Source organism: Akebia trifoliata, chromosome 13 (assembly GCF_017979445.1).
Source record: "Akebia trifoliata isolate Shusen 1 chromosome 13, ASM1797944v1, whole genome shotgun sequence".
NCBI classification, from domain to species: domain Eukaryota; kingdom Viridiplantae; phylum Streptophyta; class Magnoliopsida; order Ranunculales; family Lardizabalaceae; genus Akebia; species Akebia trifoliata.
The window spans coordinates 10,266,695-10,294,558 of NC_141387.1; the positions used below are offsets into that span (position 1 = coordinate 10,266,695).

Genomic DNA, 27,864 nt, shown 5'->3' on the forward strand with positions numbered 1-27,864 from the left:
TTGATACGAATAATATTCAAATGTCAGATACGTTCTCTATATAACCTCTGCGAGACAAAAGAGGCTTTTGAGAAAATCAACAAAAGAACTTCTTCTTTCTCTGTAAGAAATTCATCCAATAATTCAAAACCTAATCTTTAAAAAAAAGAACATACAATACTCCCGGTATGAGCAATATTTCTTCGGAGCCACCTGTAAGGGCGCACCCTCACTTACTCAGTGCATGTGATGTGCAGGCGCTGCACGTGCCCAGGGGAGGGACCCATATGCCTTAGCTCTTACCTTGGCTCTTCTGGGGCCCCTAGTTTGATGTAAGTTCCGACACCCCGTCATAAAAAAAGAAAAAATCAAGGTGAAGAGTAAAAGTATTAAGAGAATTCATCAATTCACTGAATTAATCGTCTAATCTCTAATTACGATAATTTTACAGTTCTTTTTTGAAAAATTAGGAGAATTTTGTAACTATACTCATAAGCAATCAAACACTGGCATTATAATTAGTTCTCAATATCAACTTTAAAAAGTTGAATTTCAGAAATCCAACTCGAAGTCTTAAAGGGATCCAACTTCCCGAACCAAATGAAACCTTAATCGTCGTATAAAGATCAAAATTACTCTCAATTTATTGGGAATTACAAGATGTTTCTGATCACAATTGTCAATCAAATTAATGGCTAAGATCCAAGGATCTACATTATGGTCAAACATTTGAGACTAACTCATCATCAATTAAACGGTTCAGAATCAGGGCAATGAGTCAATCATGGATCCTGGTCCCTTCTTTACTTGCATGATCTCTCAACCTATAGTTTCTGATTATAAGGCGATGCAGATTATATTTTTAGCTTCCCGTAACACAGAATAATAACAGAAGATAATGATACAGATAGATTACAACTTGCACCACCATGATATTCCCGCTTCAATGGGAGCGCCCATTGCAAATGCCACGTGGCACGTTATTCTGTTTTATATAGGTAGAGCTGGCAACGGGTCGGATGATATATATCTGTATCCATATCCTACTTTGTATCTGGATATCCATACTTGATTTTGTTATAGAAATCCGTATCGGACTATTTATTCATTTTTTGGAGGATAGGGGAACATTAAAATAATTTAGATAAAATAATTATAATTATCGATTTTTTAATTGGATAAAAAAATGTACCCATGCCCTAATAACTCGATTCGGATGAATTATGTAAGTGGATATTATCTGACCCATCGCCGGTCCTATTTGTAGGGTTGTAAATGGATGGATCAAATCCGAAATCTAATCCGTTTCGATTAGACAACTTTGGACTTACATCGAGGATTTGGATTTCAATAAGGTTCCAGTATGATTCCGATATAATATCTTATAAGATCGATTCTGGATCAATTATGTCTCGAAGTATATAAATATATTAAATAAATATATAAAGCTTGTTTAGATTTTGTATGTTAAGTAGGGTTTGGCCCGGTATGGACAAACTCTAATTAAAATTAGATTGGGTTTGAATCTTAATATTGAGATCTGGTAAAAACCCAGATCACATTATTTCTCGATCCAATTAATCCTTATCGAATTGGTACCAAATCAACCCGATCCATTCCGGACCTTATCTATTGAAGTAGTAGATCCCATCTCGAAAATCTAGGAGTATTAACAATTTCAGTTCAAGGTTTGTTACAAGCCCATAATAAACCACGAATCAACCCAATTTTCTCTATCTAACCTTCAAAGCTTCAATTGCATCAGAAATAAAATGACACGTGGCATTTTCCAATTGGCCTTCATCAAACTTAGATTTTCCTTATTTATGGATTCTGTTAGATATCTCTTATAGATAAAGTCAAATTATCTACAAAATTGCTAAACTAACAAAACCATTTGTTTACTAATATTTTCCCTATAAATGCTGTCTCACCTTCGTTTGATTTCAAAAAAAAAATATTCTGATTTTGCGCCATTGTTACACCAGCAAATTTGGTGCAACAATGGAGAGACATAACAACTTATGTTTCCTTCTTGTTGTTGGATTCTCACTTGCTTCTTTCTTCTCTGATTCGATTGCAACGAATTATACATCCGCGATTGGTGACCCAGGAATGAAGAGAGATGGGCTTAGAGTAGCAATAGAGTCATGGAATCAGTGCAACGAGGTTGGCGAAGAAACTCCTAAGATGGGTAGCCCAAGGGCCGCCGATTGCTTCGATGTCCAACAACCTTCGTCGACGTCGGAGGGTGAGTTTCAATCCAATCATTTTATTTATTTTTTTGAAGTTTGAAAGAATGGGTAAGTCTAGAGATTCGAGTTTGAAACAATGTGATTATTTTGTCTCAAATTCGAATCAATTTCTAGACCTACACATTGCTTTTTTTATTTTTATTTTTATGAATAATGACATTGTTTATTTGATTAAATTTTTTTTTTTTTTTTGGCACAACAGAGGAGAAATATGTGCTACATCACAAGGTCACAGAGGAAGACAACAAGCTAGGCCTAGGGGACCCTTTCCTTGGGGGAGACCCAAAGGCCCTAACCAACGTAGACCTTTACGCGGTTGAGAAAGAACTATATTTGGGATCTAAATGTCAAGTCGATGACACCCCGAATCCATGGCAGTTTTGGATGATCATGCTCAAGAGCGGCAACATGGACACATACGCCGCTAAGTGCCCCAAGAATGGCGTGAAGGTTGGACCCTATGGACCAGACAATAGGTTCCCATGCTTTGGGAAAGGGTGCATGAACCAACCTTTGATCTACCACAATTACACCACCTTATATGGGCCTAAGAAGAACATATTAAAGGGGAGTTTTTTTGGGTCTTGGGATTTAGAGGCTAATGTGACCAACACCTCTTACTACTCGGTAACTTGGCAGAAAGAAATAGGGAAAGGAAGTTGGGTGTTTCACCATGTCTTAAGGACATCAGAGAAGTACCCATGGTTGATGCTCTACCTAAGATCCGACGCCATAACAGGGTTTTCCGGCGGGTACCATTATCCGACAAGGGGGATGTCGAAGATTGTAAGTAGTAATTTTCGTTGAAAACTTATATTACCACACCAATTTTTTTTTTACTATAACACACCAATTAGTGGACTTTTATGTATATAGGTCCCAATCAGACTTTTTCCCTCCACTTTCTTTCTCTCAATCTACCTCCACCAGCTTGAAATCTGTTTACTTCTAAGATTGGTGTGTTGTAATAAAAGTTGGTGTGGCCATATAAGAAATATTTTCTTTTGATTTTATTAAATAAATAAAGCATGGATTCTAACAAAGTACTAAAAACATGAGCATTGTTTTCAGATTCCAGAGTCACCAAATTTTAAGGTGAAATTCACATTGAATGTGATAAAGGGAGGAGGTTCTAGTAGCCAATTCTACCTAATGGACATGGGTAGTTGTTGGAAGAACAATGGTAAACCTTGTGATGGCGACGTGACGACCGACGTTACTCGATATAGTGAGATGATCATCAACCCAAATGTGACTGCTTGGTGCCATTCAGACAACCTAAATGTTTGCCCCCCTTACCATACCTTCCCCAATGGAACTCGAGTCCATCGTAACGACACAAAAAACTACCCTTACGAGGCATACCACATGTACTGCTCTCCCGGGAATGGCAAGCATCTTGAGGAACCAAACAACCTATGCGACCCGTTTAGTAATCCTCAACCTCAAGAGATACTACAAATTCTACCCCACCCGGTGTGGGGTGATTATGGGTACCCTACGAAACAAGGTGAGGGGTGGATTGGAGATTCGAAGACTTGGGAGCTCGACGTGGGTCGCTTGTCTCAATCACTCTATTTCTACCAGGTTTGCTATTTTGTGTCCATTACCCATAGCATACATTTTGTCGAACATTTATGTAAAAATTCGTTACTAATGTAAATTTTATATTTCAGGACCCGGGAACGCAACCAGCGAGAAGACAGTGGATGTCGATCGACATAGGAACTGAGATTTATAGAAGTGCCAATGATGAAGCTGAATGGACTCTTAGTGATTTCGATATCATTGTGCCTAACCAATCAAGTTAAGGATTTGTTTAACCTAAATTGTCAATCACACGGGATTCCACGTGCCCCGTGCTACTCGGGTCAGGGTGTAAGCTAGTGATGATTTTTGGATTCCAAGATTTAAATATTTGAACATATTTGGTGATGGATTTGATTTCTTATTGCACCTCAATAACTTTGTCTCTCCTGTTCAATTGTTCAATGGTTCCTCATATCGATCTATTTTAATCTAATTGAGAGTGTCAATAAAGTTGTTAACCCGCTTTAGACAACGGATTAAGGTGAGGTTGAGTACAATGAATTTGACGGTCAGGTTGAATTGAATAAGAATAATTTACCATAAGATTGAAGAATTTGAAGTTAATAGATTTTTTTTTTTTGTGGGTTTTTGTTCCAAATGTTGATGTTGAGGGTATTTAGGTCATATTTTATTAGCCCATAAGTGAAGACCAAGGTCAAGGAATGTGTAATCATTTTAAAAACATATGGGTATCTCAAATATTCACTCAAAATGGAAGGGGTATAGTCTAAAACACCTAACAAAGTACTTACAAACTACAAGGGTTAAAATAAAGAAAAAGGAAAAATTACTTAAAAGGACTTGGTAGAGCGATTTTTTTCTAAATAATCTCTAAGTTTTGCGTGGTCTCTTAATAGTCCATTTAGTAGACTTTTCTTTTCTTAATGGTCCCTTGACCTCATCTTTGGTTGTGATGTTTTTGAAAAACCCTTAGAATTTAAACTTCTTTGATCCTTATTTTTTTTATAAATCATAAAAAAATAAAAAATCTAAATGTTTAAAAATGAGAATTTATCATGCCTCATGCCATTCACGATAAAAAATAGTCCGTTAAAAAACCAAGCTTTGTACAAAAGATGAGAAAAATAGTAGTTTGGATATTTTAAAAATATTACATGAGATGAGATCTAGGGACTATTAAGAAAAGACAAGTTTAGCAAATGGATTGTAAAAAAAATCATCCAAAACTTAGGGACAATTTAAAAAAAAATCCCTTCATCAGGGTCCTTTGAGTAATTTTCCCCCCAAAAAAAAAAAAGGATTTCGATTTGGCCATGGGCACAAGCTATTTACACCCACTGTATTGTGGGTGTATGCAACAAAAATTTGTCTGCCACTTTCACCCACCAATTTATTTTAAAACTTAATAGTAACCTATTGAACATTTCACTAATTTTCAGTATATGCATACTGTACATTGCCAAAAAAAATTGATAATAACATACTGAACATTTTTCACATGGAATCCCGTGAAAGGAATTGTTTGATATCTAATACTGAACATTTTTCACATGGAATCCCGTGAAAGGAAGTGTTTGATATGTAATTACTGATCTAAAATGATAAATTTGGTAGAAACATATCAAGAAAATACGTTATCATATAGTAGGTACATACTGAACAATTCTTTACATGGGATTCCCATATGAAAAAAATTGTTTGGTATGTACTTGCCGAAATAATGTTGATGAGTTTGGTCTTGACTTATCAAATGTACTAGTCATTTTTTTATTATACAAACGATCAAAATAAAACCGATTTTTAACATAATTCACATGCGAACACAGTTTAAAAGAAAAGATGATGAAAATAAACGATAAAAACTCACCTTCATCTATCAAAATACTTAATTATACTAAATAATGATAAAAATTAGATTGTAGTGAATAATGTCCCCGACGAATGGATCAAAACGCAATCTTTAGATGAATCTTTAAAGAAAAAGCATTCAATTACATGGATTTGATTAGATTTTGATAGGATTTTTCAATAAGAATCGTTTAATGGGGTTTAATATGTAGTCAATAGGAGGGAAACATTATGTTTGCTCAATGAGTATTAGGTGGGTGTATACAGTTAAACGTGATAAAACAAAAAAAAAATATTTACGTACTTTCACATTATTGACATTTAATGTTTAAGTGGGTGTAGTAGCAAGCAAAAAAGTGGGTGTGGATGATCCGCTCATTAGACATACCTTACGTTGTGAATATTTGAGATACTTGTTATGTTGTTAAACTAAGGACATGTCCCCATTGACCTCGGATTACTCTAACCTACTCATGAAAACATGACTTAAATGCCCTCACTTAAACATGTAATTAAAAAATCTTGATTTCACTTCTCAAAACTAGTCTACTTTAAGATTTTATCTACTTTAACCTTCAAACCTCACGAATAAATTAGGATTTTTGTTAAAATAAAATATAATATAATTTTGGGTATTTTAAAAGGGACTAAGGTAAACCTAAAAATGATGGATTGAAGATAAGGTTGAAGAACTTGAAGATGATAGATTTTTAGGTGAAACATCAAGGGCTTTTGACTTGAGGTTGAAGATGAGGGCAAACAATTATTTTTGATTAGTCTATTAAGATAATATCGAAGTCAAAAGGCAATCAGTTTTAAAATAGTGGATTATCTCAAATATATTTACTATTATAACGAGAGAAGGCAGAGTATAAGTGGGTTGACACTAAAATTTATATCTCACAATCTTTTCATCTAAACTTAATATAATCAGGGTCATTTTTTTTTTTTTTAAACTAAGAAATTGCACTCTCACCACAATATAATCACATTTTTTAAAAAACCAAAACTAAAGAAGGGAAAATTATTAGGGAATTTTATATTTAAAAAAAATAAAATAAAAATAAAATATAGTAGGGGATTGTTTTAAATGCACCACCAACTTTGGAATTGCATTTTAGCAATCTAGTTAGCAAAATCCATCTTTCTTAATGTACTCTCAACTTGATAAAATGTTGAACTCAAATTGTGGACCATGACAATTTGAATTGTTGATGTCAATGATTCATGTTCAATTGTCGAGTTGGATCAGATGTAAAATGTTGATCTCAACAATTGGAATAAAGTTTAATCTTATTGATTTGAATTGTCGATCTTGACAATTTAAATCATCGATTTCAACAATTGAAGAGGAGGAGTGGGGGGAGGGGGTATTAAGAGATAAAAAGTTCACTAATGAATTATCAAGTTATCGCCAAAAAAATTATGGGGTTGTTGAACTTCACAAGTAATTCCCCCCACACCCAAAACCCAAAACCCAAAACCGAAAAATAAAATAAAATTCGCACGTGTCACAAGAACACTAGCGTGCGGAATCCGCCCACTATAAAATAACCCAAAACGCGCAGAGAAAGGCGGGAACCCTTAAAAGTGAACCCTCTGGTTTTCGCGGGAAAATCCTCTCCTTGGATTTCTGGTATCTCTGCTGGTTCTTGCAGATAAACATGGAGGAAGTTGGAACCCTAGATATTCTTGGAGAGATCCAATCTCTCGCTTCTGATAAACTTCAAGTGGTAACAAATATTCACCTATTTTCCTCCAATTTTAATTCGATACTTAGGGTTCCCTTTTTTTTGGTGCAAATTTTGTAATTTTGGTGATCTTAGTCACTTGAATTGAATCTATTTTGTGATTTTTTTTTATTTTTATTACGAAGTATGTATGTGTAGAAATTTGGGGTTTGAGACCCAAAATTTTGATAAATTGGCATTGATGATCTCCTATGTGGATGGGATTAATTAAATCACTGTGTATGAGCTTCGCTTGCTAGTACGCGGACAAGTGATGTCTGTTTGGATCTAGTCGTTCTGAAATGGAGATGGGTTTTGTATTTTTGTTTATGAATTTAATCATTTATTAACCTATGTAAATGTATTAATGTAATTAAGGACCAAAGAATGGTAGTCAAGTTCTATTATGGTTTTGTTCTCATTTACTAGTTCTAAGAAATGGATTTTGGGATCGAATTGGTACCCACTAAGTTCGATTTGAATTGGTCGGTCTGACGGACTCAATACTCTCAAATTGATAAATATTTTTAGAGTTAAAAAATAATAAATTTTTTTTTTTGTTGTATACAGACTATTAGATGCTACAATTGTTAGTCTCATTTTATATCAACCACAAGCATTTAAATCTTAAAAAAATATTTATATCGATGAAAAAAGAACAAAAACAATCCAAATTGAAGGAAAAATGGGGTTGTGATCATACTAAAACAATAAAAAACAAAATTTTTTTTTTTTTTTTTTTGTTTTAAACGGGGTTTTTACATTTTAATCATGTTTTCTTTTTTCAAAAACAAAAGAAAAGAACACTTTTTTTTTTGTGTGGCCTTATAGTTGTTTGTGATTTGGTTCATGAATGTTGTTTAACGTAGGATTTATATGATTCGGTGATTCATTAATGTAGAATTATGGGATTTGATGATAATATCTTGAAGTTTTGATTTTGATTTTTTCCAATTGTGTTGCTTTGAACAAAAGATATGTTGATTACATTTTTTTAGCATCAGAGATGTATAATTATGTATGAAAACATGTTTTGTTTTTTTGATGGGTAAGTTGGACTTGAACCCATGACCTCAAAGCTGCTTTGCAATGTGTCAAATCAACTGAGTTATGGGTCGAAGCCTGTGTGAAAAGATGTTATCATGCATATATATTCAATAGAGTGTTTTCTTTCTCAAATATATATATATATATTTTGATAGATAAAATATCATTTCAAAATATCATCTCAAAAATATATTGTAGACTTATAATAAATGTCTAGCTAGGGTATTATATATACACACATTTTTCATAATTTTTGGTATATTTTTATTTTTTATCATATTTCTATGGTTGTGGTTGTGATTCACTTAGGAAAATTCAACCAATGATTCTAAGTCTGTTTTGACTTAACCCAAGTCAAATCAAACTCAGTTGAATTTTCAATCATGGTTGTGCTGGATTCTTTGTCTCAAACTGTTACTGACTGTTAAAGGTTTTCCATGTTTTTCCTAGTCATCTGGTACATTTGTTTGCTGTATGGCCTGTGGTTATGCATGTCGACTTCTTTGAACCTTGTAGGATCATTCGGTCTTTATGGACCCTTCCACCATTGTTCTAATAATCATTTTAATTGATAAAATCTGGGGAAATGTAAATCCAATATCTGAAGTTTCACTGGAATATTGAGATTACAAATGTTTTTCTATTAATGAACCCAATGAAACTGCTTAATTTGGTAATAATTCAAGATTCCAACACTTCTTCAAGGATTTTAATGTAAAAGAAATCAAAATCCAGTCACGCTATAAGATAGTGAAGGTGCAGGACATCTCACGCTTATCTTTTATGTAGTCTGTGTATCTTTGATTGTTGATCATTAAGAACAATCTATTTGAGATTCTTGCTAGTTGAAATTTTGATTAATGTTTGAATATTTTTTTTTGCGATTTTTTAAAGTAAAGTGACTTTACTGATCAGGTCTCTTACAAGTGGCTTAGTCGCAACTTTTCAGTGTCATCGAATGATGCGAAGAGGTAGCAATTCCCGAATTAATTGTGGTGATTTAGTTTACATTTTGGTTTAATTATACCGCAGTGTGACTTTTGTCATCATTTTTAGGCTACTTCAGGAGTTTGTTGACCAACATGGAAGTGAGTTGGAAGTGATATATACCTTGTCTGGTTGGTTAAAGAACAACACTTCAATCTACCATATACAGCTTGTTTCCAAACTTATGCTTGAAGGTCAGATTATGTGGCTAAACGAAACACAATGCTTCTAGTAGTGTTTATTCTAATTCTTTTGTGTAGAAAGGAGTAATATTTTGCATCTTATAATTTTAATGACTATTGAGCATTTCTTTGTAGAAATAAGGTTTAAAGCATTATTAATAGAATTTTCATGATACTCTTGCTTTGTTTTATTTTGGAATTCCCTAGTTATCCTTCTAATACAATTTTTACATCTTTTTTAGATATAAATGTAAAAAACTTTTCAATTTTTTTTTGGTGGCAATGTCTTTAGTTTTACTGCAGATACTGATGTTATTCTTTTACAATACATCTAGTTGCATGATAATGAGTACCTACAAATCATTTCTGAACTTTTTTTTTCTTTGTATGTGTGTGTGTGTGTGTGTGTGGTGGTGGGGGAGGGGGGGGGGGTCTTCTGATGTAGCTCCCCAATGAATGTTACCTGTCCACTAGTTCTTTTGATAACTAATATGGATTCGGGTGGAGTCACTTGTTGTTTCAAGCTATCTTGTGTTTAGTAGTCTTAAAGTCTAATCCATATTTCATGTAGTCAAGAATCTGTGTTAAAGCTCATCAAGTAGATTGTGTGTAACATCTGTTTTGTCTTTCCACCTAAAGGCCTATGTTACTTGCTTTCTTCTCCAATAGAAACTGGTTCCTAACTTCTAATCCATTTTACATGTCCAAGAACTCAAATAATTGAAAAAACTTGAAGTGTGTCCTTCTTGGTATGGCTCCTGGGACCTCTGCTTAACTTTTCATGTGCTTGTTGATGCTATTGTGACATTAACTAATGAATGAGTGGAACTTTTTTGTCAGTACATTGCCAATTTGAAGTGAGACTAACTCAGGTGTAGTTCTTATCCCTTGTGTGCAGAAGTCAAAAAAGAATTTGAAGATAATTGTTCAATTCAGGTCTATAGTGTGCAAGCATGCATCCCAAAGGATCCCGCAGTGCTGTGGAATGCTGAATTTGTACAGGCAGAAGAGCTTTTTAATCAACCCTCTGCGGTTGATAATTGCTTGAGAGACAACAGGTCTGATGTTTATTCTATTTTTTATTTGTTTCTTACTACCTTTTGGCATTGCTAAGCATACCATTCTGATGAGGATAAGTGAGAAATTGATATGTTTGCGGCATTATCATGAGGTCTTCAAGACAAGGCAAAACTTAAGTTGTTTAGGTGTCATTTTCTTGCAAAAATATCACACAAATATTAAAATTTTCTTTTGAAAAGTAAAACATAGGGATATTTTTAACTATATTTTAATTTCTGATTTTACTTAATAAACATATACAAGATATCTTATTATTGCCTTTTAGTGTTCTTATTATTTTGATTTTCCTGTGATATTCACAAAAACAAAATCTTAGGAAAAAGTTAGTGCACCCCTTGATTTTTTTTTTGGATAGGTAAAGGAAATTTTTATTAAAGAGTAGAAAAGAAGGGCGGGGGTGATGCAGGACAAAATCTAGACCTAAATGAGTGGAAATCTAAATAATTACAAAATTTTTGTTGGACTGTTGACTTGATTTGCATTCTGCATAAGGAGGCCAAGGCATCCCTTGACTTTTTGTTTAGTGGTAATGCCTAGAAGCGCAGTTTTTGTGACTATGATATGTCCTTGTGCATGCATACAAGCATTGATAATCCTTACATTGAACTATACAATGGATACTTATTTTTTTTACATCAACCTCTCTCTATTGGCTTCTCCTCTGTGGTGCTTACCGTATTATCTTCAGGTTCTGTGGTGTTTCGAATTCCTTTGTCAAGCGCAATGCCAATGGAACATCTGTTGGTATTGCTTCTCCACGCCCCAAGATTGCTGGAGTCACCCTATCATCCAAAAGTAACGTGGCACTTCAAACTCCAACTGACCCACAACAAAAGCAAGGAAAAGTACAACAGGCGAGCCTGAAAGTTGCAGTGTCTCCAACTGTGATATCACCGGTTGTCAAAAGTGAAAGTAATATATCAGACATTAATGCTTTGGTTGGTAAACCTCATACTGGTAAAGAAAAAGGCAATAAAAAGACTGTCAAGAATGAGAAAAGCTCTTCAGTAACTGGAGGATCACTAGCCAATTTTTGGGGCCGTGCATCTGCGAAGTCAAAACCCATCTCCCCAGCAGAAGAAGCTAATAATGTTGTTCTAAACCCTATTGGTAGGTGCAGTGATTGAAAATAATTTATGAATTTCTTGAACATAAATGCATAGTGACAAAAATCTGTGATTAGATCACATTTTTTCAAAAAATAATGAAGTTTTTGAAAAAATCACGATTAATCGTGATTTAATCGACGATATTTTTCCTAATATTTTTTCATTTAATATATCAATATATATATATTTACATTTTTAATATTTAAAACAATTATTTTTATACTTTTTTAATTTATCCTATGTTTTTCGACTTTACTGACTTTTGCCGACTTTTTCCGAAGCTTTCTCATGCCTTCCCCAACCCTGAATTTGTCACGATGTGTACGTGATCTTTTTTTTCCTTGCTCAACCAACTAAATAGGAGCAGTCGCTTATGTTTCATTGGTCTGCTTGATTAAAACCAATTACAAGTTCATGTTAGGGCCTAGGAATGTTCTTTTTTAAACTTTCCAGTTCTTGTTACTGATTTTTTCCCTTGAAAATTGAAATTTAGTTACTGCAGAAGCTCAAATATGTGCTCGTGAAGCAATAGATACTGTAAGTAGTGACGACGATGGGCAAGATGTCAACCATAAGAGATCCTCTATTGGTGAAGGTAATAGAAAGAGGAGGGTTGTTTTTGATTTTTCAGATGAAGAGGATGATGATGAAAATGCAATCAATCTGGCCTCACCAGATCCTCCAAAAAGGAAATTAAATCATGATTCCGAACACAATAGTAAAATTATGGTTGTTGAGAAAAATAAGTTAAATTTTGAAGAGCATAAAGGAGACCAATTGAAGATCAAGCAAGAGAAATCAAATGAGAAAAAGTCCACCCTGACACCCAAGGGAGACACAGTAGTTGCCAACAAGAGCAATACCATTGGGATTTCTTTGCCAGAGAAGACCCAAAGCTGTATTCCTGAAGATGATGTAAATCAGAAGGATAAAGCAACTGATGGCACTACCGGTTTACCCAAAAGGAGAAAAGTGCTCAAGACACGAATTGACGAGCGTGGTAGGGAAGGTACGAGCTGCACTTACTGTTTCTTTTGACTCGAGACTTACACTTGGCCAATGGGTCTGCTTCTATTGCTTGGCTTATCTTGTCAAACATTTTACTATAATTGAGTGAACTATTTGGTATCTAAGACTCAATGCTTGGTTCATGTTAAATTGAACGTAAAATGTAACCTCAAGAGGATACTGGGATGAACCTTCAAGGATTTTGACTTATTTTTTTCTTGTTAAATATTTTCACGATGTCGTTAGCTTAAGAATTATTCACCAAGTTTTTGAAAGCTTGTATAGAAATGTTTTGACTACTTTCTGACAGTGGCACGTGAAATGTAACGAAAATATTCAATGTTTTTGTTCCAGTGACTGAGGTTGTTTGGGAAGGAGAGGAGACAAAGAGCGAAAACACTGACAAGAAGGATACAATTACTGATACCTTCGATAATAGGTAAAACAATCCTGTTCATATTTCATTTGCAGTTCAATTTTATTTATAAGCCAAAGTTATCTGGTGTTGGAAAAAAAAAAATAAATGCATCTTCTCATATGATGTATAAATGCTAACCTAAAGTTTATGCAGAATTTTCTGGATGTCAATTTTTATTATTAATTTTTTTAGTGTTTGATAATTATAGATAAATGTAGTCAAAGGTACTAGGTAACAGGTGAGGTTTTGGGATCCCTAGACTATTCAGCACCTAGTCTACTAGATAACAGAATTTAAATTTCATTGAGGGCATTCATAATAATTCAAGAAAGTTGAATGAACTATAATTTTACTATTTTTACGTCACATAATTAAGATAGTTTTAAGTATTCTTATATAAACTGAACATGCAACATCAACAGAGATATTTGTTATACACGTTCACACATGGACCTTTGATGCGTTGTGCATGTGCGTGTGCGAGTGTATGATCTCATTAATTATCTTGGTCGGTAAAGATTGAAACCACCTCCATTGTTTAGGTTCCATTATAGATAAATATAGAGAAATTGATGAGGTATGACCAATAGAATTAGTGTTGGGTGGATGAAATGGATACACACTTCCTGAGTGTTACGTACACCAATCAAACTAAAGGAGAATATTACAAGACAACAATAAGAACATACATGCTTTATGATGCTAAGTATTGGTCTGCCAAGATACATCTTCAATAGAAAGAGTATATTATAGATGAGATTGTTGAGATGGATGAGTGGTAAGATTGAGAAAAAACAAAATCCGAAATGATAATATTCAAGGAAATTTAGGAATAGCTCCAATGCTTGATAAAAAGGGGGGAAGGTCATTTGAGATGGTTTGGGTATCCACAAAACAGATTAATAACACTAGTGAGGGAGTATTTTGGTGCAAGTCAAGGGCTTCCAAAGGGCAAGAGGAAGACCAAAACTAATTTTGATGTAGGCAGTAAGAAATGGTATGAAGGAGCATTTGTTGGTTGAAGATCTGGTTTATGATGGAGTAAATATGAAATAGGATTTATATTGCTGATCATAGTAGTTGAGATAAGATGAGATAATGATGGTAACGAGTGTTGGATGGTAAGACTAGAGATGGAGTGAATATAAACCTAGAGAGGGAATAATATAAAACTAGAACTAAAGGTGGATGTTGTGATTGAGAAGGGTGTTGCCCATGAAATTAAAGCTGGAATTCTATAGATGTGCTTTTAGAGAGCTATGTGGACAACATGTAGTATAGTAATCAAATTAGAGGGAATTTTTTTATGTTTCATGGAGCAGAATGCTATGAAATTTACCATACAAATTTCTCTCAAACTTTGTTCAGATATTCTGACATCCAAGATAAACTCAACGTATTCATTGAATGTAGAATTGAAGATGAGATGAAGATGTTGAGCTATGGTGGAGAAGACAAGGAAAGCCGATAAAAATGGTTCTAAAGAATATACAAGTAACTCCAATGGGTTTTAAAATGAAGGAGAATCAATTGAGAGGATTTGGTCACGTACTATGAGACCAATGACAACCACAATGAGAAGGAACATTGAAGTTGAAGGCTTTAAATCGGTGAGAGGAAATATGAAAGAATCGTTAATTGAGGTGGTGAGAAAAGATTTGAAGACATTTTCTTTACGTAAAGACATGGCTTTGGATATAATTGGATGGAGGAATATGATTCATGTTGCCAGCCCCGTATAATCGAATTATGGCTTATGACATGTGTTTTAGGGGTGCTAACGCGTACCGGATTAATCAAAACTCATTGGGAAACAAAACCAATTATCCCTTTTCTCTGTTAAAAAATCTTCAATGCAATAATCTGTAGGCTAGACATCCAAATCTGTCGATTTCAACGTTGGAACTGGAACTATTGTCTATAGTGGTTTCAGTTTTTGGTAAATTGATATGCAAACTTAATTATTAAATTGAGTATTTCTTACTTTTCTTGATACTAAGATATACTAAGAGTAGCTAAAACCTTTTTTTGGATAAGTAAATGCAATATATTAATAAAGGGCGAGGCGACCAAAAAAATAAATACAAGGGGCCAGACTTGAATTACATAGGACCTATACAGACCCACTCCCATCTTTCCACGAAATCCTCAAAAAATACTCTCTTGAATTCTCTTAGGACTTTTCAGCTTACACCACAAAACCAAAAACCCAAAATAGACACTAGGGATATCCTACGAGTAAAGCTCTTTATTCTCAAAATTTCTATGATTCCTTTCCTTCCAAATGACCCAACATACTGCAAATTGCAAAAGGAATAAGGGACCAAAACGTCCTCTTTGTTAATCTAAAGGAAGCATCCAAGGCCATCCAGGACTCAAAAAGATGGTAGACTGACTCAGGAAAACACGTTGAAATTGTTTTAACAACCATAAAAGAAAAAATAGGAAGGTCCTTTTTCATAAGGAGACCAAAGAGAAACAAAAATTGTTCCATCAAAGGACGTTCCCCGCACCAGTGATCCTCCCAGAACTGAACTGTCATCCTTCCCAACCCTGAAGAGGATTCTGGCATGAAATAAGGGAAGGAATTTATGAATTCCCCTCCAAACACCACACCCATTAAATCCACATTTCATGCCACTCCCATGCATTTTGATTAATCCCAAACTTAGTTGTTACCACCTTCCTCCACAAGTTGGAGCTAGAAGTACTTAGAACAGAAGTATTGTTTGAAGTATTTTCTGAACCCTCCAAACACCACACCCATTAAATCCACATTTCATGCCACTCTCCCACCCATGTTGATTCATACCAAACTTAGTTGTTACCACCTTCCTCCACAAGTTGTTAGGGCCCGTTTGGATGCAGGAGCCAGAAATACTTAGAACAGAAGTACTGTTTGAAGTACTCTTTGAAGGAGCTGGATAAGTATTGTGTGTTTGGGAACTAGCTCTGAGAAGTACTTTTGACCGAATTTTGTCTTTGGGAACTATCCTGAATTCTGGTAAAATGACCAAAATGTACTTATAGGTACTAGTTATTATTTTACTATGCCCTAAAATATGTTGTATGAGTTATCAATCATAAAAACATTATAAATTCATTCTTAAACTCATTATAATTAATTTTTTACGAAATTTTGGCTGAACCTTCCACATTTTACATACATATTGATAAGAGCATTGCACACAATGAGTTTTCCATCAAGGTCACGTATCACTAAATATGAATGTATCCGTCTAGCATGGTTCAGTTCTCCAGAATTCCAATAAGCCGATATTAACCCCAACATTTTTTCTTCTTTGGGTTCAATTTTTCCAATTGAATCAGATCAAACAACTTCAAATCAAGAATTTTGACCAAAAAAAAAAAAAAAACATTGATTAAAAGAATTTGCACATAGTCTCTAAACCAAATCTCCATAACCACTTTCCCAACAAAGCCAAGTTCATCACCCCAATTTCCTAACACCTAGCCCCCTTTTGGATTGAGGGGAGTTAGCTAGAACTTGTTTGAGTCATGTTTTAGGTTAAGAGTTATTGTCTTGGTGAGACAGTGACCAAAGCACTGGCTAAGCCTATCTTTCACTCCACCATTGTAGATGAGTGATGATTGTAAGCAAAATTAGGAGGGACATCCAAGAGTTGAAACCCACCATTCAATGGATCCTGTCTAGGACAGATTGAAGGTCCAAATTTATATGATCAGATGATCACAAGTTCTTATTGTGTCAGAGTTAAAGAAGTCTCAGTAGGACACAGCCAATTCCAATAGACTCATTGAACGTTCCATTAGCATGCATCCAGCAGGATTAGAAACTACGAATGTGCCAATTATGAGTTGGGCTCTTAAACCTTTCAGCCATGGATGGGGATCATTGACATTGTTTGATTTTTGACCTGGAAGGTATCCTACGTGGGATCCATTGAGTGACAAATTGACACGTGCAAAAAAGATATCCTATATATCAGGTGTATAATGAGTCATCAGTGTCTATGACATGTAGGCCTTACACAACTCAATACTCTTTTGGGTGCAAATGATCCATATTTTTTGAGATTCATTCTCTTTTCTTACTCTGTAGCAGTTATTGCATGGTTAAAATTATTTTGAAAATTACAGAACGCATTTGTTGGGGCCATTTGCAAAGAACTAACAAGTGCCTTTAGCATCTGCCTGTATATTTGTGCAAGGGACTTGCATTCAATGTTATTGGCGAAACAAATGGATGCTGAAGTTCAAGTTCCTGGTTACTTATGTTGACTCACTTTTTTTTCTTCTTCCGGATGTTGGGATTGTAATACAGGCCTCCAGTAGCAAAGAAATCATCGCCATCGCTGGGGACTTACGCTCCATCTAATGCAGTTGGCAAAGCTGGAGCTAAGAAAACAGGAAAGGGTGGTGGCGGTGTTAAGGATGCTAAGCAAGGAAACATTTTGTCGTTCTTCAAGAGAGTTTGAAAACTTTCAGAATACGATGGGAGCACTCATGAGGGATAACTGTATGTGCATCTTATTGAATCATATAGCTGTTCTATATAATATTCAGTACTTATATTTTTATTTTTATTTTTCTAATTTTTATTTTTCTTTCAGAGGAAAGACAGAAGAGTTTTGGTTCTTTTCCATTAAATTATAGAATCTTATGTTTTTGTAGATCCACTAAGCTAACAAAGGAAAAATAATGGGTTATGGAAATTAGGTTAGGTTTCATATTTTTTGTTTCATGCTTGCAAATATAATTCATCTTCACTGTGAGCACCATGGACACAAAGGGGGGCTTGAATCCATAGGAGGGACACATCATGCCACCTAAGCTAGGGTCTTGGTGTAGCAAAATCGAGTAAAGAAATCAAGATGCAAGTGCATACATAAACACACGGATTTACATGGTTTCCTCAAGATTGAGGTATGTTCACGGATCCACTCCAATTCCACTATGAAGAGTAAACTCTTACCGAATAGAGAGAAATATATACCTCCAAGAAAACATAACTAAGATTCTACATAATATTGGCCAAATTATGAAAAACTGTGGAATGTTGAATGGTACTTTTGCCGACAAGTAGCATCGGATTACACAAACCAACCATAAAATAGAAGGATTCCATGGTGGTACAAGGTAGTCAAAGAATGGCTAATGCATGTGACTTTGGAAATCCATTGAATTCTCTATCCAATCTTACTTGGTCCACTTTCTTGGTTTGAATTCAGTTTCGTGGTTGGTTTGTTATATGGTGAGGAAGAGATGTTAGTTTTGACTATCTTACATATATATTATTCGAAGTAAACAAGTTATACATGTACAATAACATTTCTAAAAATCCTAGTCATGGAGAAACAAAATACATATTATCCATATTCAAATATAAAATATATAAATAATTAAGAACTGCTATTGGTACCCCAAATTTTACTTATTACATCCCCCATTTCTTAAATCATTTCTCATCCCCTAATTATAGATTAAAACTCACCATTCAATAATAACAAAGGTTTGGAGTTTAGAATCCATTATAACACTCGTTTAAACAATTTCAGTAGTTGTTTACAAATACGATTAGACTCATGAAATCTTAAAATAAATAAAAAAAAAAATCTAGCAAAAAAAAAAAAAATGAAATAGAGTTCTATGGGCACTCTAATTTTTACTTATTTTCAACCATATACTTATTTTTAATCGGGGTAATAAGTAAAAGTTGGGATGCCAATAGCAGCTCTCATAATTAACCATCAACTCATGTTCTAAAAAGTATTTTGAAAAAAAAAAGAAGACACAGGAACCAAATACAGTGTCCCTTTACTAGAAAATATGATACGTGTCCACGTTGTTGTGCCACCACGTAGACACTGTTCCTATCTATAGAAATGAGACACTATGGGGATCTCGACTCTTATAAAAAAATTGAATATTGATATTCATTTAACGGTGATGATAATATGATGGAAAGCGTAAGTAGACTGTTTGTGGACTTTGCCTCTTGATGTTACGATAAGGTAAAATTTATGGAGAGAATAATTGAAAAGAATTCAATTTTTCTCCACAACCCTCTGGGGATCATGGTTTTTTTTATAAAAAATTCTCTTTTTAAAATGCTTTGAAAAGGGATAGATAGTCACTAAAATATCCCTAAAGCAAATAATATTGTTCTAAGTAACTTTTTTTTAAAGGTTTTGTGAGATTTAAATTATTATTATTTTGAATTGGTGAAATTCACAAAAATATAAAGTTAAAATCCCTTGCCTTACACTATTAAAAGATAAAATAAGAATTTTTTTTATAAAGATATTCTGTAAAAAATAAATTCGAAAGTTGCTAATCTTATGCTTGGCTTGGACGTTAGCTTTCATAAATTTCAACTTTAGGGAGATCTGAAAATTCATGATAAATTTTGTTTTTTGAGTTTTGAATTTATCTTGATAATTGAATTTCTCAAGCAAATACATTCTATTTCACATTTTGATTCGCCTTAATTCTTGTTAACATTGTGATTTTTCAAACCCAACGAAAAAAATTAAGCGAATCATATTGATTTGATTTGCAAATCTATTGGTACATGGTTCACTTCACTCCACAAACCCTAGCCCAGACCACACCACACCGCGAACGTTTCATATAGGAGCCAATTTGATTTCTTCGGAACTCATCAATCCAAACACTCCAATCAGTGGTTGGTCGACATCCAGGAAAAAACTATTGCCAAATTTTGGGATTCTTCTTCAGCTCATGGTGCCCTAACTGCCTAGTTCAATGGAGTTGAATTTTGATACTTGATAGCATCTCTCATGACTTTGGAAATTTTTTCAAAAATTGAAAAAAGAATCATTGAGAGTGAAGTTCACGAGCAATCACCATATTGTAATTCCATTGAGTTTAGTCAGAAAGCGTGACTGATGTGAGAGAACAAAAACACTTAAACGAACGAATTGGATTTTTTTAGTTGAATTTTCTTGTAACATTCCTTGGTTATTTTGTTTCAATATCAATCGTTCAATAAAAAGCATTTCGAACAACACACTTTTAGAGAAAAAAAAAAAAAACAGAGAATATTTTAAAGTGAATGATACTTGTATCCTCACTTGAAAGGAATAAAAGATGAAAGCATGATAAAAAGGCGAATGCACACCCTTGCTTTCATGTCAGAGTGGCTTGAAACTTCGGTGGTGGTTATCAGATAGGGAGACATGAGCCGTGGTGCTAACAACCACTCGTTGGTTCCCAGAAACTTGAGATCGGGCAGTCACTCCGAAGCCTACGTTCAAATCAATGTTTGGAACGGGTCATCTGCAGCACCTCGACCCCTGCTTCCTCCTTACAGACCATCGGTGAGTATTGCCTCTATTGTCTTGCTGAAGGGCCAAAATCCAACCAATACACACAACATATCTAGGTGTTGGTGATGCAGAAAGTTAAGCCCATATCCCTTTGGGGTCGTAACATAACATATCACCATGTTATGCTGCTAACATCCATGGCACTATGATGGCTTTCACTCGGCTGGCTTTGATACTAAATGATACAAATCCCAAAAATACTAACGTATTAGTGGTGCGGAGAGTTAAGCCCATATCTCTTTGGGATTGTAACACAAAATCACCATGAATGAGAAACACAAAATCTCGGAACCCAAGTACAATGTTTCCACTTGGGCAGGCATGACAAAGAAAAATGCATGAACTTCGATAAACTGATCCAACAGTATAAAACTTTTTTGCATCCAAAATCCTACATACATGATACAGGCATAAATACATGACAGAAATCCGGTCATATATATTTGATAAATTTTGTTGACAATGCTTTGATGGGATATTAAGTTCTAGACAGACTTGCCTTGCTATCCAATATTCTAATATTTGGGATAGACTTATAATTATAAAGATGTAAGAACAAAAGTATAGTTTTATTCGATGTGTTGTTTCTGATCATGATAAGACATAATTTAATAATGTGGCTATTTTCAGGAAGGGAGCGGACGTGGACAGAATCATTGGAGTTTTTTTGAAGACCCTTACAGTTTAGATAGGTAAATTATTGAGCTTTCCTTTAAACATTATACTTGTTTAGGCCAATAGATTGAGGTCCAATGGATCGAAGTGACGATAAACTGAACAAGCTATAATTGTTAATCATGTTATCATTCTAACGTAAAACAATTAACCGAACTCGATTCATTAATGTTTTATCTGTATGGCTTTCATGTATCCATTTCATAGAATAACCTTTACTACAATTTATTCCTTCGGGGCTGAACTGTCATTAAACATGGAGTGACATTGCAGTTTCCCGCGGCCTCCTACTCCAATTCAAATTATCGTTCTGGATGATGAGACGGTACAAGAGGGAAACCCAAGGCATAGGCAGTTCATTCGAGAGTCCCATCCAAGGATCCAGGACGAAGAGGAATCGGCGTTGAAGAAGTTGAAGAAACAAGTCTACAACCCAAACCCTAAGAGTAAAATCAAGAAATGGAGTCTATACTATAGAGACAACGCCAGTAAAAGCTCAAACACAAAGGAAGAAGAGAAAGATGAAGATGGCAAAGAATGTGCGATTTGCTTAGAAGACTTTGTTCCCAAACAAGAAGTTCTCGTCACTCCTTGTAACCACATGTTTCATGAAGATTGCATTGTCCCATGGGTTAAGAGCCATGACCAATGCCCAGTCTGTAGATTTGTAATTGGCGAACGGAGGAGAGAAAGAAGAGAGAACCCACCCAATGACGCTTATGATTTGATTGATGATCTTCTCACACTATCAAGAGCTATGACACAAGCAAATCCATGGCTTAGTATAATTCCTAATGAAAGGAGAGGAAGTCAATGATAGAAATCGTTACCACTCCACTGATATTGTACTGATACAAAGTGGCAACTTTCAAGTCTCAGAAATTTTCTCTTAAGTTTGAATCCAATGCCTTGTTGTCGTCTTACAAAATTTTCCTTTTATTGTATGATTGGTGTAGTTTACCTATTAAAGAGAAAAAAGAAAGATTGGTGTATGTTACTCATCTATCCTTCCCAGTTTGTCCCTCCTTATGGATAATATAACAGTTAATATAATCTGTTGGGGTCTGAATAAATATTAACGTTCTTGTGGACTCTAAAGTCAAAACAGCCTTCCAATTTCCTGAATCCAGACTACTACTTTTGCACATAATACCCGTTCTAGGCTCATCAAAGAATACTGACATGATTGTCATCTGCAAATGACAAACTAAAGGACATCCTCTGCAATTTGAGAAATTACTATGATACAAAAATTAATATAGAACCACCTAGGGTTTGATTGAAGCAGGGTTTAATATGGATATAGGATTTGATGGGCTCATTCTAGGATTTTTAAGTGCTGGAATTTAAGGTTTAATGGGCTGAAAAATAGGGTTCTGGTTTATGTGGTGGGATAATTTTTAACCAAGTAGGGATTATAGGACTTAACTTAAAGGGCTGTTTTAGGTGCTGAAATGGGTAACACGTCAAAAGGTTTTAGTCGCTGGAATTTGTAGAGAAGAAAGAAAAGTAAAGAAGATAGGTGTGTAGATGATTAATTGGAGACAATATTCTGCGCCACAACCATGTTGAGAACACCTGGTTTTGATACCAAAGTAGGACGGAAGCCTGTGATGCGTGGGCTAGTTACAATGGGACCTATGGTAATCACTAAAACTGTTTTAGACCAGGCAGAGTTACTTATACTGGTAACACCAGATAGTTGATGGGTTAGGCTTTATACTAAATCATTTGAATTTTCATGTAGGGACAGGATAATGTAACAAAGGTTCTTTTATACAAATCGGGTTGTCAATTAAATCCCTTTTCACTCATTCAATAGGGTAACACGCCTTTCCACCAATGTTAGAACATAATGGTTCTCACTCGTCATTTTGGGCAATTCCAGCTCTTCACTGTCTCTGCTACATATTTTCCTTTTGTGTGCTTTGTTAAGATTGTTGTCCCAACCTTTTAGTCAGTTTGAAATCTTGTAAGCCCAAGCACTTGGTCATTTTGTAAACTCATAGTTCTACACCATTGTTTTTCCATTATCACTATTGATGACGTTTTTCATGTGTAACTTCCGTTCTTCTCTACTATTTATCTTATACATCCTGAGTCTTCCATTGTTACTGTTTATCTTATCCATCTTTAATGTTTTAACCTTTATTTTTTCACGTGCCCATACACCCAACCCTGGTTTACCTACCTTCATATATGTACACTGTATTCAACTTGTGCAATCCGCCCAACACTTACTGACACTTAAGGCTTGATTGTTGAATCATGGTATGAGATTTAAACTGCCAACCCTTAGAATTTTGGTGGCAACCAATTCGTCAACTTCCACTATGCCATAAGTGAATACAGTTTTACTTTAGCATCAGTGGAAAAGTGTGTTACCCGACTGAGTGAGTGAAAAAAGATTTAGCTAACAACCCGATTTTCATAAAAGAAACTATGGGGCATTACCCTGTCTCTACATGAAAATTAGAAGGATCTAGTGTGAAGCATTGCCCACCAACTATTTAGGGTTACCACTATAAGTAACTTAGCTTGGTGTAAATCAGTTTTAGTTCAAGGTTTAGTTTAGATTTAGTGATTACTACGAGTCCCAATCTTCCATTGTCCACTAGCCCACACTTTCCTTCCACGCAGAAGGGAGACATAAAGAGGAAGATGAATTCACTGAAGAGAGGAGGAGGAGACAAATTTTTATATACTGCTTGCCTTATTATAAGGTCTGTCCACGTATACAGAGTGGTCCAGCACAACTACTATAATAGTCCCATTTATCTCTAAAACGTAATTAGACTTCTACTAAATTCCTAAAAACTAAGAGATAGATACTTTCTAAAACTAGAATGTTTGAATAAGAAAACTACTAGAATTAGGAAACTAAAATAACAAGTCCTAACAAACCATGTCACAGCTTCAATTCCATCTTGGCTGACCAAAGAAAAGAGATATGGAGAAAGTAAATGGCATATTTTTTCTTGCTATAAAATAGTTTTTCCTTGTGGTGTTTCAATAATATATAACAATTTTCCTTCTCATCGGTTGTTTTTATCTTATTGAGTATTTCTTCTAATTCATTTTTCCCATCTGATTTCAGTAATCATTAATTTTGCGAGAAAGTTCATTGATGGAATTGTTATCTTTGGATCATTACTCTTAACTCCAGTTCAGACACAATACAAATAAGTTTTTATAACCTCAAATTGGTTTTTTTGTTATAACCTTCCGAAACTATTGATCAAGTAATAAACCAGTAACCTACTTACATTGCGACACTCATGAATCATGACTCTAGCAACATTTTTTCCATATAAACAGAAATGCAAAAGCCACCAAGCACTGCATCTCATAAATAATTTCCTTTTTAACTAATTTAGTTTAGCTGATTCATAGATTCAACAAGAGAAAGCTAGATTATATAATATGTTTCAAATTAGCTGAACACAAACTTATGCGATAAGGATTCAATTATAATGAGAATATTCTCAAATTACAGGATCCCTACATTATTTTTATCACAATCGATAGAGACGCCAATTGCTAAACACACATTTTTTACAAGTATGGATTCCATTAAAACAAAATCATTGATCATTCTTTGCGAAACAGAGTGTATATTGTAAATTCCTAATTTTTTCTCTCTCCTTAACATACCAATGAAAGAATTTGTGAATTAATAAGAGAAGGCTGAGGTGTTACCGCTACAAAACAGGCACAGAAATGGACACTTGTACGGATACATCACTCGAAAAACTTGAATCATGATTTTCCGAGGAGTTCCCAGTGAATGCCATTGCCGAAGGGTTGAGTGTGTATCCTACGCCCCATCCCTCCGTAGGCAATGCCGCAGCCTCACACCGTTGGCAAACTCTAGCCAGTGATGCTGCCTTCCGCCTTGCCCGCTTCGTGCCCGTAAACAACAGTGCTTGAAGCAACCCTGCCAATGATGGAGCCCTAACCACTCTCTCAACTATGGATACCCCACCGTTTCTGCACAATTCAAGCAGCGTTGCAACAGCATTCTCTTTCCCTCTTGGGGTACCCCTCCGCATCACGCCAATCAATCCTGCCACTGCCATATCTTGCTTCCCAACCGCTTCAGACCCAATTTGTTGTCTAACAAGCAAGCCCAATGAGCCCGCCGCCTCTTCTGCAACCCCTTCACTTCCCAATGCACTCACCAAGGCTGTCACTGCCCCTGACTCGATCATCCTCTTACAATTATCCACATGAGTAGACAGATTAAATAGTGCCGTTACTGCATCTTTCTTTCCTCTTGGACTTCCATCTCTCAAAAGGTCTGCCAAAGCCTCGACCCCTCCTTCCTCATCCATGATTCTCTTTTTGTAGTCGTGAACCGCAGAGAGACTAAAAAGTGCCGCTGCAGCATTTTCCCTTGCTTCCTCCGTGTGCCCAAATCTCAGAACCTTTACAATCGATTCCAAGCAACCTTCTTCGTCCATAATTAGACTCTTGTTCTTATCATGGATTGATAGATTGAGTATGGCGGTTACAGAATTCTCTTGTGCAATCGGGTTAGGCGACGAAAGTAGCTTCCGAAGAAGGGGGATTGCCCCCGCTTCTGCAATGCAAGCACGGTTCTCCTTTCCAGTTTTTGCTAGCAAACGTAGCTCGCGAGCGGCAACTGTTTTTTCTCTTTGTGAACCATTTGATAGCTGTTGAATAAGGATCTCAGCTGTGGCTCTATTAGCTTCAATTGCAGCCTTTGTAGATGCGGCCATAGAAACAGTTTCTATGGATGGATCCATAGAGCTCTCCAATGGATCAAAGGGAATTCCATGAGCGACACACCAGAGCGAAATCAGGTTTCGGAGAGCACGATTTGGAGCAAGTCGTTTATGGGAGAGCATTTGACCGGTTTTCGGGCAGCTAAAGTGCCCTTCTTCCATCCAACGAGATATTGAAGCTCGATCGTAGGTCTGGCCAGTTGAGATTGTTACAGGATCTTGCATCAAATCCAAAGAGATCGAGCAACAGAAATCCTTCGGAACAGAACGAAATGTTTCCCCAATTTCTTGAGAGATCAAACCCTTCCTCGGTTTCTTACGAAACCCAGAATCCATTGCTTCTTCCTCAAATCCAAAGAGCAAGAATCTGCAGTACCGAGTAAGTGCAACAAATCCATTGAGAACGGAAACGGTTGGCTCAACATCCCCACTGTGATTAAAAATCTGTTCTTCAAGAAATTCGATCTCAAACCTACAAGTTTTCCCATCTCGAATACCTAATCTTTCCATAAAAACAGAGCGTAACTCCATTGGATCTGGAATCTTTCCTTGCTCAAATTCATCAAGAAATGAGAAAAGCCGGAGCCTTAGCGTCTCATCACGATGATCGATGAACAATTTGGATCTTCTTGTCTGCTTTTGTAAAAGCTCAATCTGTTCTCTAATATCCTGAGTTAGATCAATTTCTCTAAATGGAAAAACATCGAGCAGAGTAGAGATCTCTTGGTTCAAATCATGAAAATGGCAAGAAAGTGAAGAATTCTGGAGAACGAGCCATAATTGGCTAGATCGTGAACAGTAATCTAGAAGGATCTTTGATCTGTAGATGAGAAGATAAAGCTCCTTAAAGCAGAGAATCACTGTTGAAGGGAGATTCGAACCAGAATCTCGGAGAAATTCGAAGAGCACAACGAAGATCTCGATTTTGCGAATTAGGGATCTGGAATTTCTTCTCTGGAAAGGGAACAAATGATCTGAAAAAGACGTGATCAGTTGGGCGGAAACTGCTGCTAGCGATTGAACAAGTACGAGTTCGCTGAGATGGATTGGAACCAAAAAGGCTTCCAACGAAGGTGATCTTCTTCTACGCAAAGATGAAACAATTGCAGCCGAAGCCATAGAATTAAAATTCGATAAAGTTAGGGATTTCAAACACTCCAAAATGCTTCGATTCAGCTTCTTCTTCTTCCGAGAATCCAACAGATCTGAAAACTTGAAGTAAGAAAGAAAAAAAGAACAAATTCAACGATTAGAGATTTCAAATACTCCGAAATTACGTCGATTCGGCTTCTTCTTCCGTCTTTCTTCTGCAAAACTATGTTCAATCTTGCTTACTGATAATTCAATAGATCTTTCTGGATCAGAGACTTCAACGGATCCAACACCAGATCTGGAAAATTTGAGGTAAGAAACAGGGGAAAAAACGCAAATTTCCTGCTAAATCAAGATCTCTGCAACTTTAACCTCAATCGAAAGAAAAGAAATTTAGATCGATCGATTTCGTATAGATCTACTAGATTTGTAAGCTTTTTCGAGAGATTAGATTTGTAAAATTTGTGTTAAATCGTCTTATGTAATCGAAATTCGAGATTCAAAGCTCGTAAAAATTCCACGTAAGAGAAGTTTGACGGTCTAATCGCTCTACCTCCTCTTCTTCTCTCTACTTCCAGAGAACACAGTTTAATGTGTTTGGTGTACCGACAATAACCCAACTTTCTTTGAAATTACCAGTATTGTCCTCAAGCCAATGTCTTTTGGCTACACTACAAGATTTTCATGTTAGATGAGGATTACAAAACTTAAAAAATGAATTTAGGTTTATTTATTTATTATTTTTATGCCATAAAAAATGATTTTGATGATCTCGAGATGAGAATTTGGGTTTAAGTCAAAGAAACCTATAAATCAAATTT

General features: G+C 35.4%; 3 protein-coding genes and 1 pseudogene across 5 annotated transcripts; 3 read left to right on the forward strand and 1 right to left on the reverse strand.

Annotated features, from left to right (window-relative positions):
- The first annotated feature begins 1,898 nt into the window (after positions 1 to 1,898).
- On the forward strand, positions 1,899 to 4,259 carry LOC147387801 (uncharacterized). The gene is made up of 4 exons (XM_086421244.1): positions 1,899 to 2,230; positions 2,437 to 3,020; positions 3,306 to 3,821; positions 3,911 to 4,259. Exons 1-4 carry the CDS (start codon positions 1,984 to 1,986, stop codon positions 4,043 to 4,045), a joined length of 1,482 nt encoding a protein of 493 aa, XP_086277370.1. The 5' UTR covers positions 1,899 to 1,983; the 3' UTR covers positions 4,046 to 4,259.
- Positions 4,260 to 7,199: 2,940 nt separating this feature from the next.
- Positions 7,200 to 17,849, forward strand: POLD3 (DNA-directed DNA polymerase). The gene is made up of 8 exons (XM_086421124.1): positions 7,200 to 7,366; positions 9,326 to 9,381; positions 9,467 to 9,591; positions 10,478 to 10,637; positions 11,348 to 11,769; positions 12,262 to 12,777; positions 13,131 to 13,215; positions 17,501 to 17,849. The coding sequence occupies exons 1-8, from the start codon at positions 7,298 to 7,300 to the stop codon at positions 17,652 to 17,654; spliced, it is 1,587 nt and encodes a 528-aa protein (XP_086277250.1). The 5' UTR covers positions 7,200 to 7,297; the 3' UTR covers positions 17,655 to 17,849.
- A 2,529-nt stretch (positions 17,850 to 20,378) lies between these two features.
- Positions 20,379 to 22,313, forward strand: LOC147387803 (uncharacterized). Its single transcript, XM_086420379.1, has 3 exons — positions 20,379 to 20,519; positions 21,159 to 21,220; positions 21,477 to 22,313. Exons 1-3 carry the CDS (start codon positions 20,379 to 20,381, stop codon positions 22,018 to 22,020), a joined length of 747 nt encoding a protein of 248 aa, XP_086276505.1. The 3' UTR covers positions 22,021 to 22,313.
- On the reverse strand, positions 20,519 to 27,619 carry LOC147387804 (U-box domain-containing protein 17 pseudogene; annotated as a pseudogene). 2 transcript variants are annotated; one of them, XR_015171194.1, is made up of 2 exons: positions 24,903 to 27,619; positions 20,519 to 20,703 (listed from the first exon to the last, which is right to left on the reverse strand). The product of XR_015171194.1 is annotated as a U-box domain-containing protein 17 pseudogene, transcript variant X1 (transcript). The 2 variants fall into 2 exon arrangements; XR_015171195.1 differs by lacking the exon at positions 20,519 to 20,703 and adding an exon at positions 20,737 to 20,919.
- Positions 27,620 to 27,864: the final 245 nt, after the last annotated feature.

Bases quoted from the DNA above. Each gene is read 5' to 3' on its own strand.
- LOC147387801 (XM_086421244.1), top strand. From the start codon at position 1,984: ATGGAGAGACATAACAACTTATGTTTCCTTCTTGTTGTTGGATTCTCA. The intron at 3,021-3,305 runs GTAAGTAGTAAT...CATTGTTTTCAG, and splicing joins CAAGGGGGATGTCGAAGATT to ATTCCAGAGTCACCAAATTT. The intron at 3,822-3,910 runs GTTTGCTATTTT...TTTATATTTCAG, and splicing joins AATCACTCTATTTCTACCAG to GACCCGGGAACGCAACCAGC.
- POLD3 (XM_086421124.1), top strand. From the start codon at position 7,298: ATGGAGGAAGTTGGAACCCTAGATATTCTTGGAGAGATCCAATCTCTC. The intron at 11,770-12,261 runs GTAGGTGCAGTG...ATTGAAATTTAG, and splicing joins TGTTGTTCTAAACCCTATTG to TTACTGCAGAAGCTCAAATA. The intron at 13,216-17,500 runs GTAAAACAATCC...ATTGTAATACAG, and splicing joins ACTGATACCTTCGATAATAG to GCCTCCAGTAGCAAAGAAAT.
- LOC147387803 (XM_086420379.1), top strand. From the start codon at position 20,379: ATGAGCCGTGGTGCTAACAACCACTCGTTGGTTCCCAGAAACTTGAGA. The intron at 20,520-21,158 runs GTGAGTATTGCC...GGCTATTTTCAG, and splicing joins TTCCTCCTTACAGACCATCG to GAAGGGAGCGGACGTGGACA. The intron at 21,221-21,476 runs GTAAATTATTGA...GTGACATTGCAG, and splicing joins GACCCTTACAGTTTAGATAG to TTTCCCGCGGCCTCCTACTC.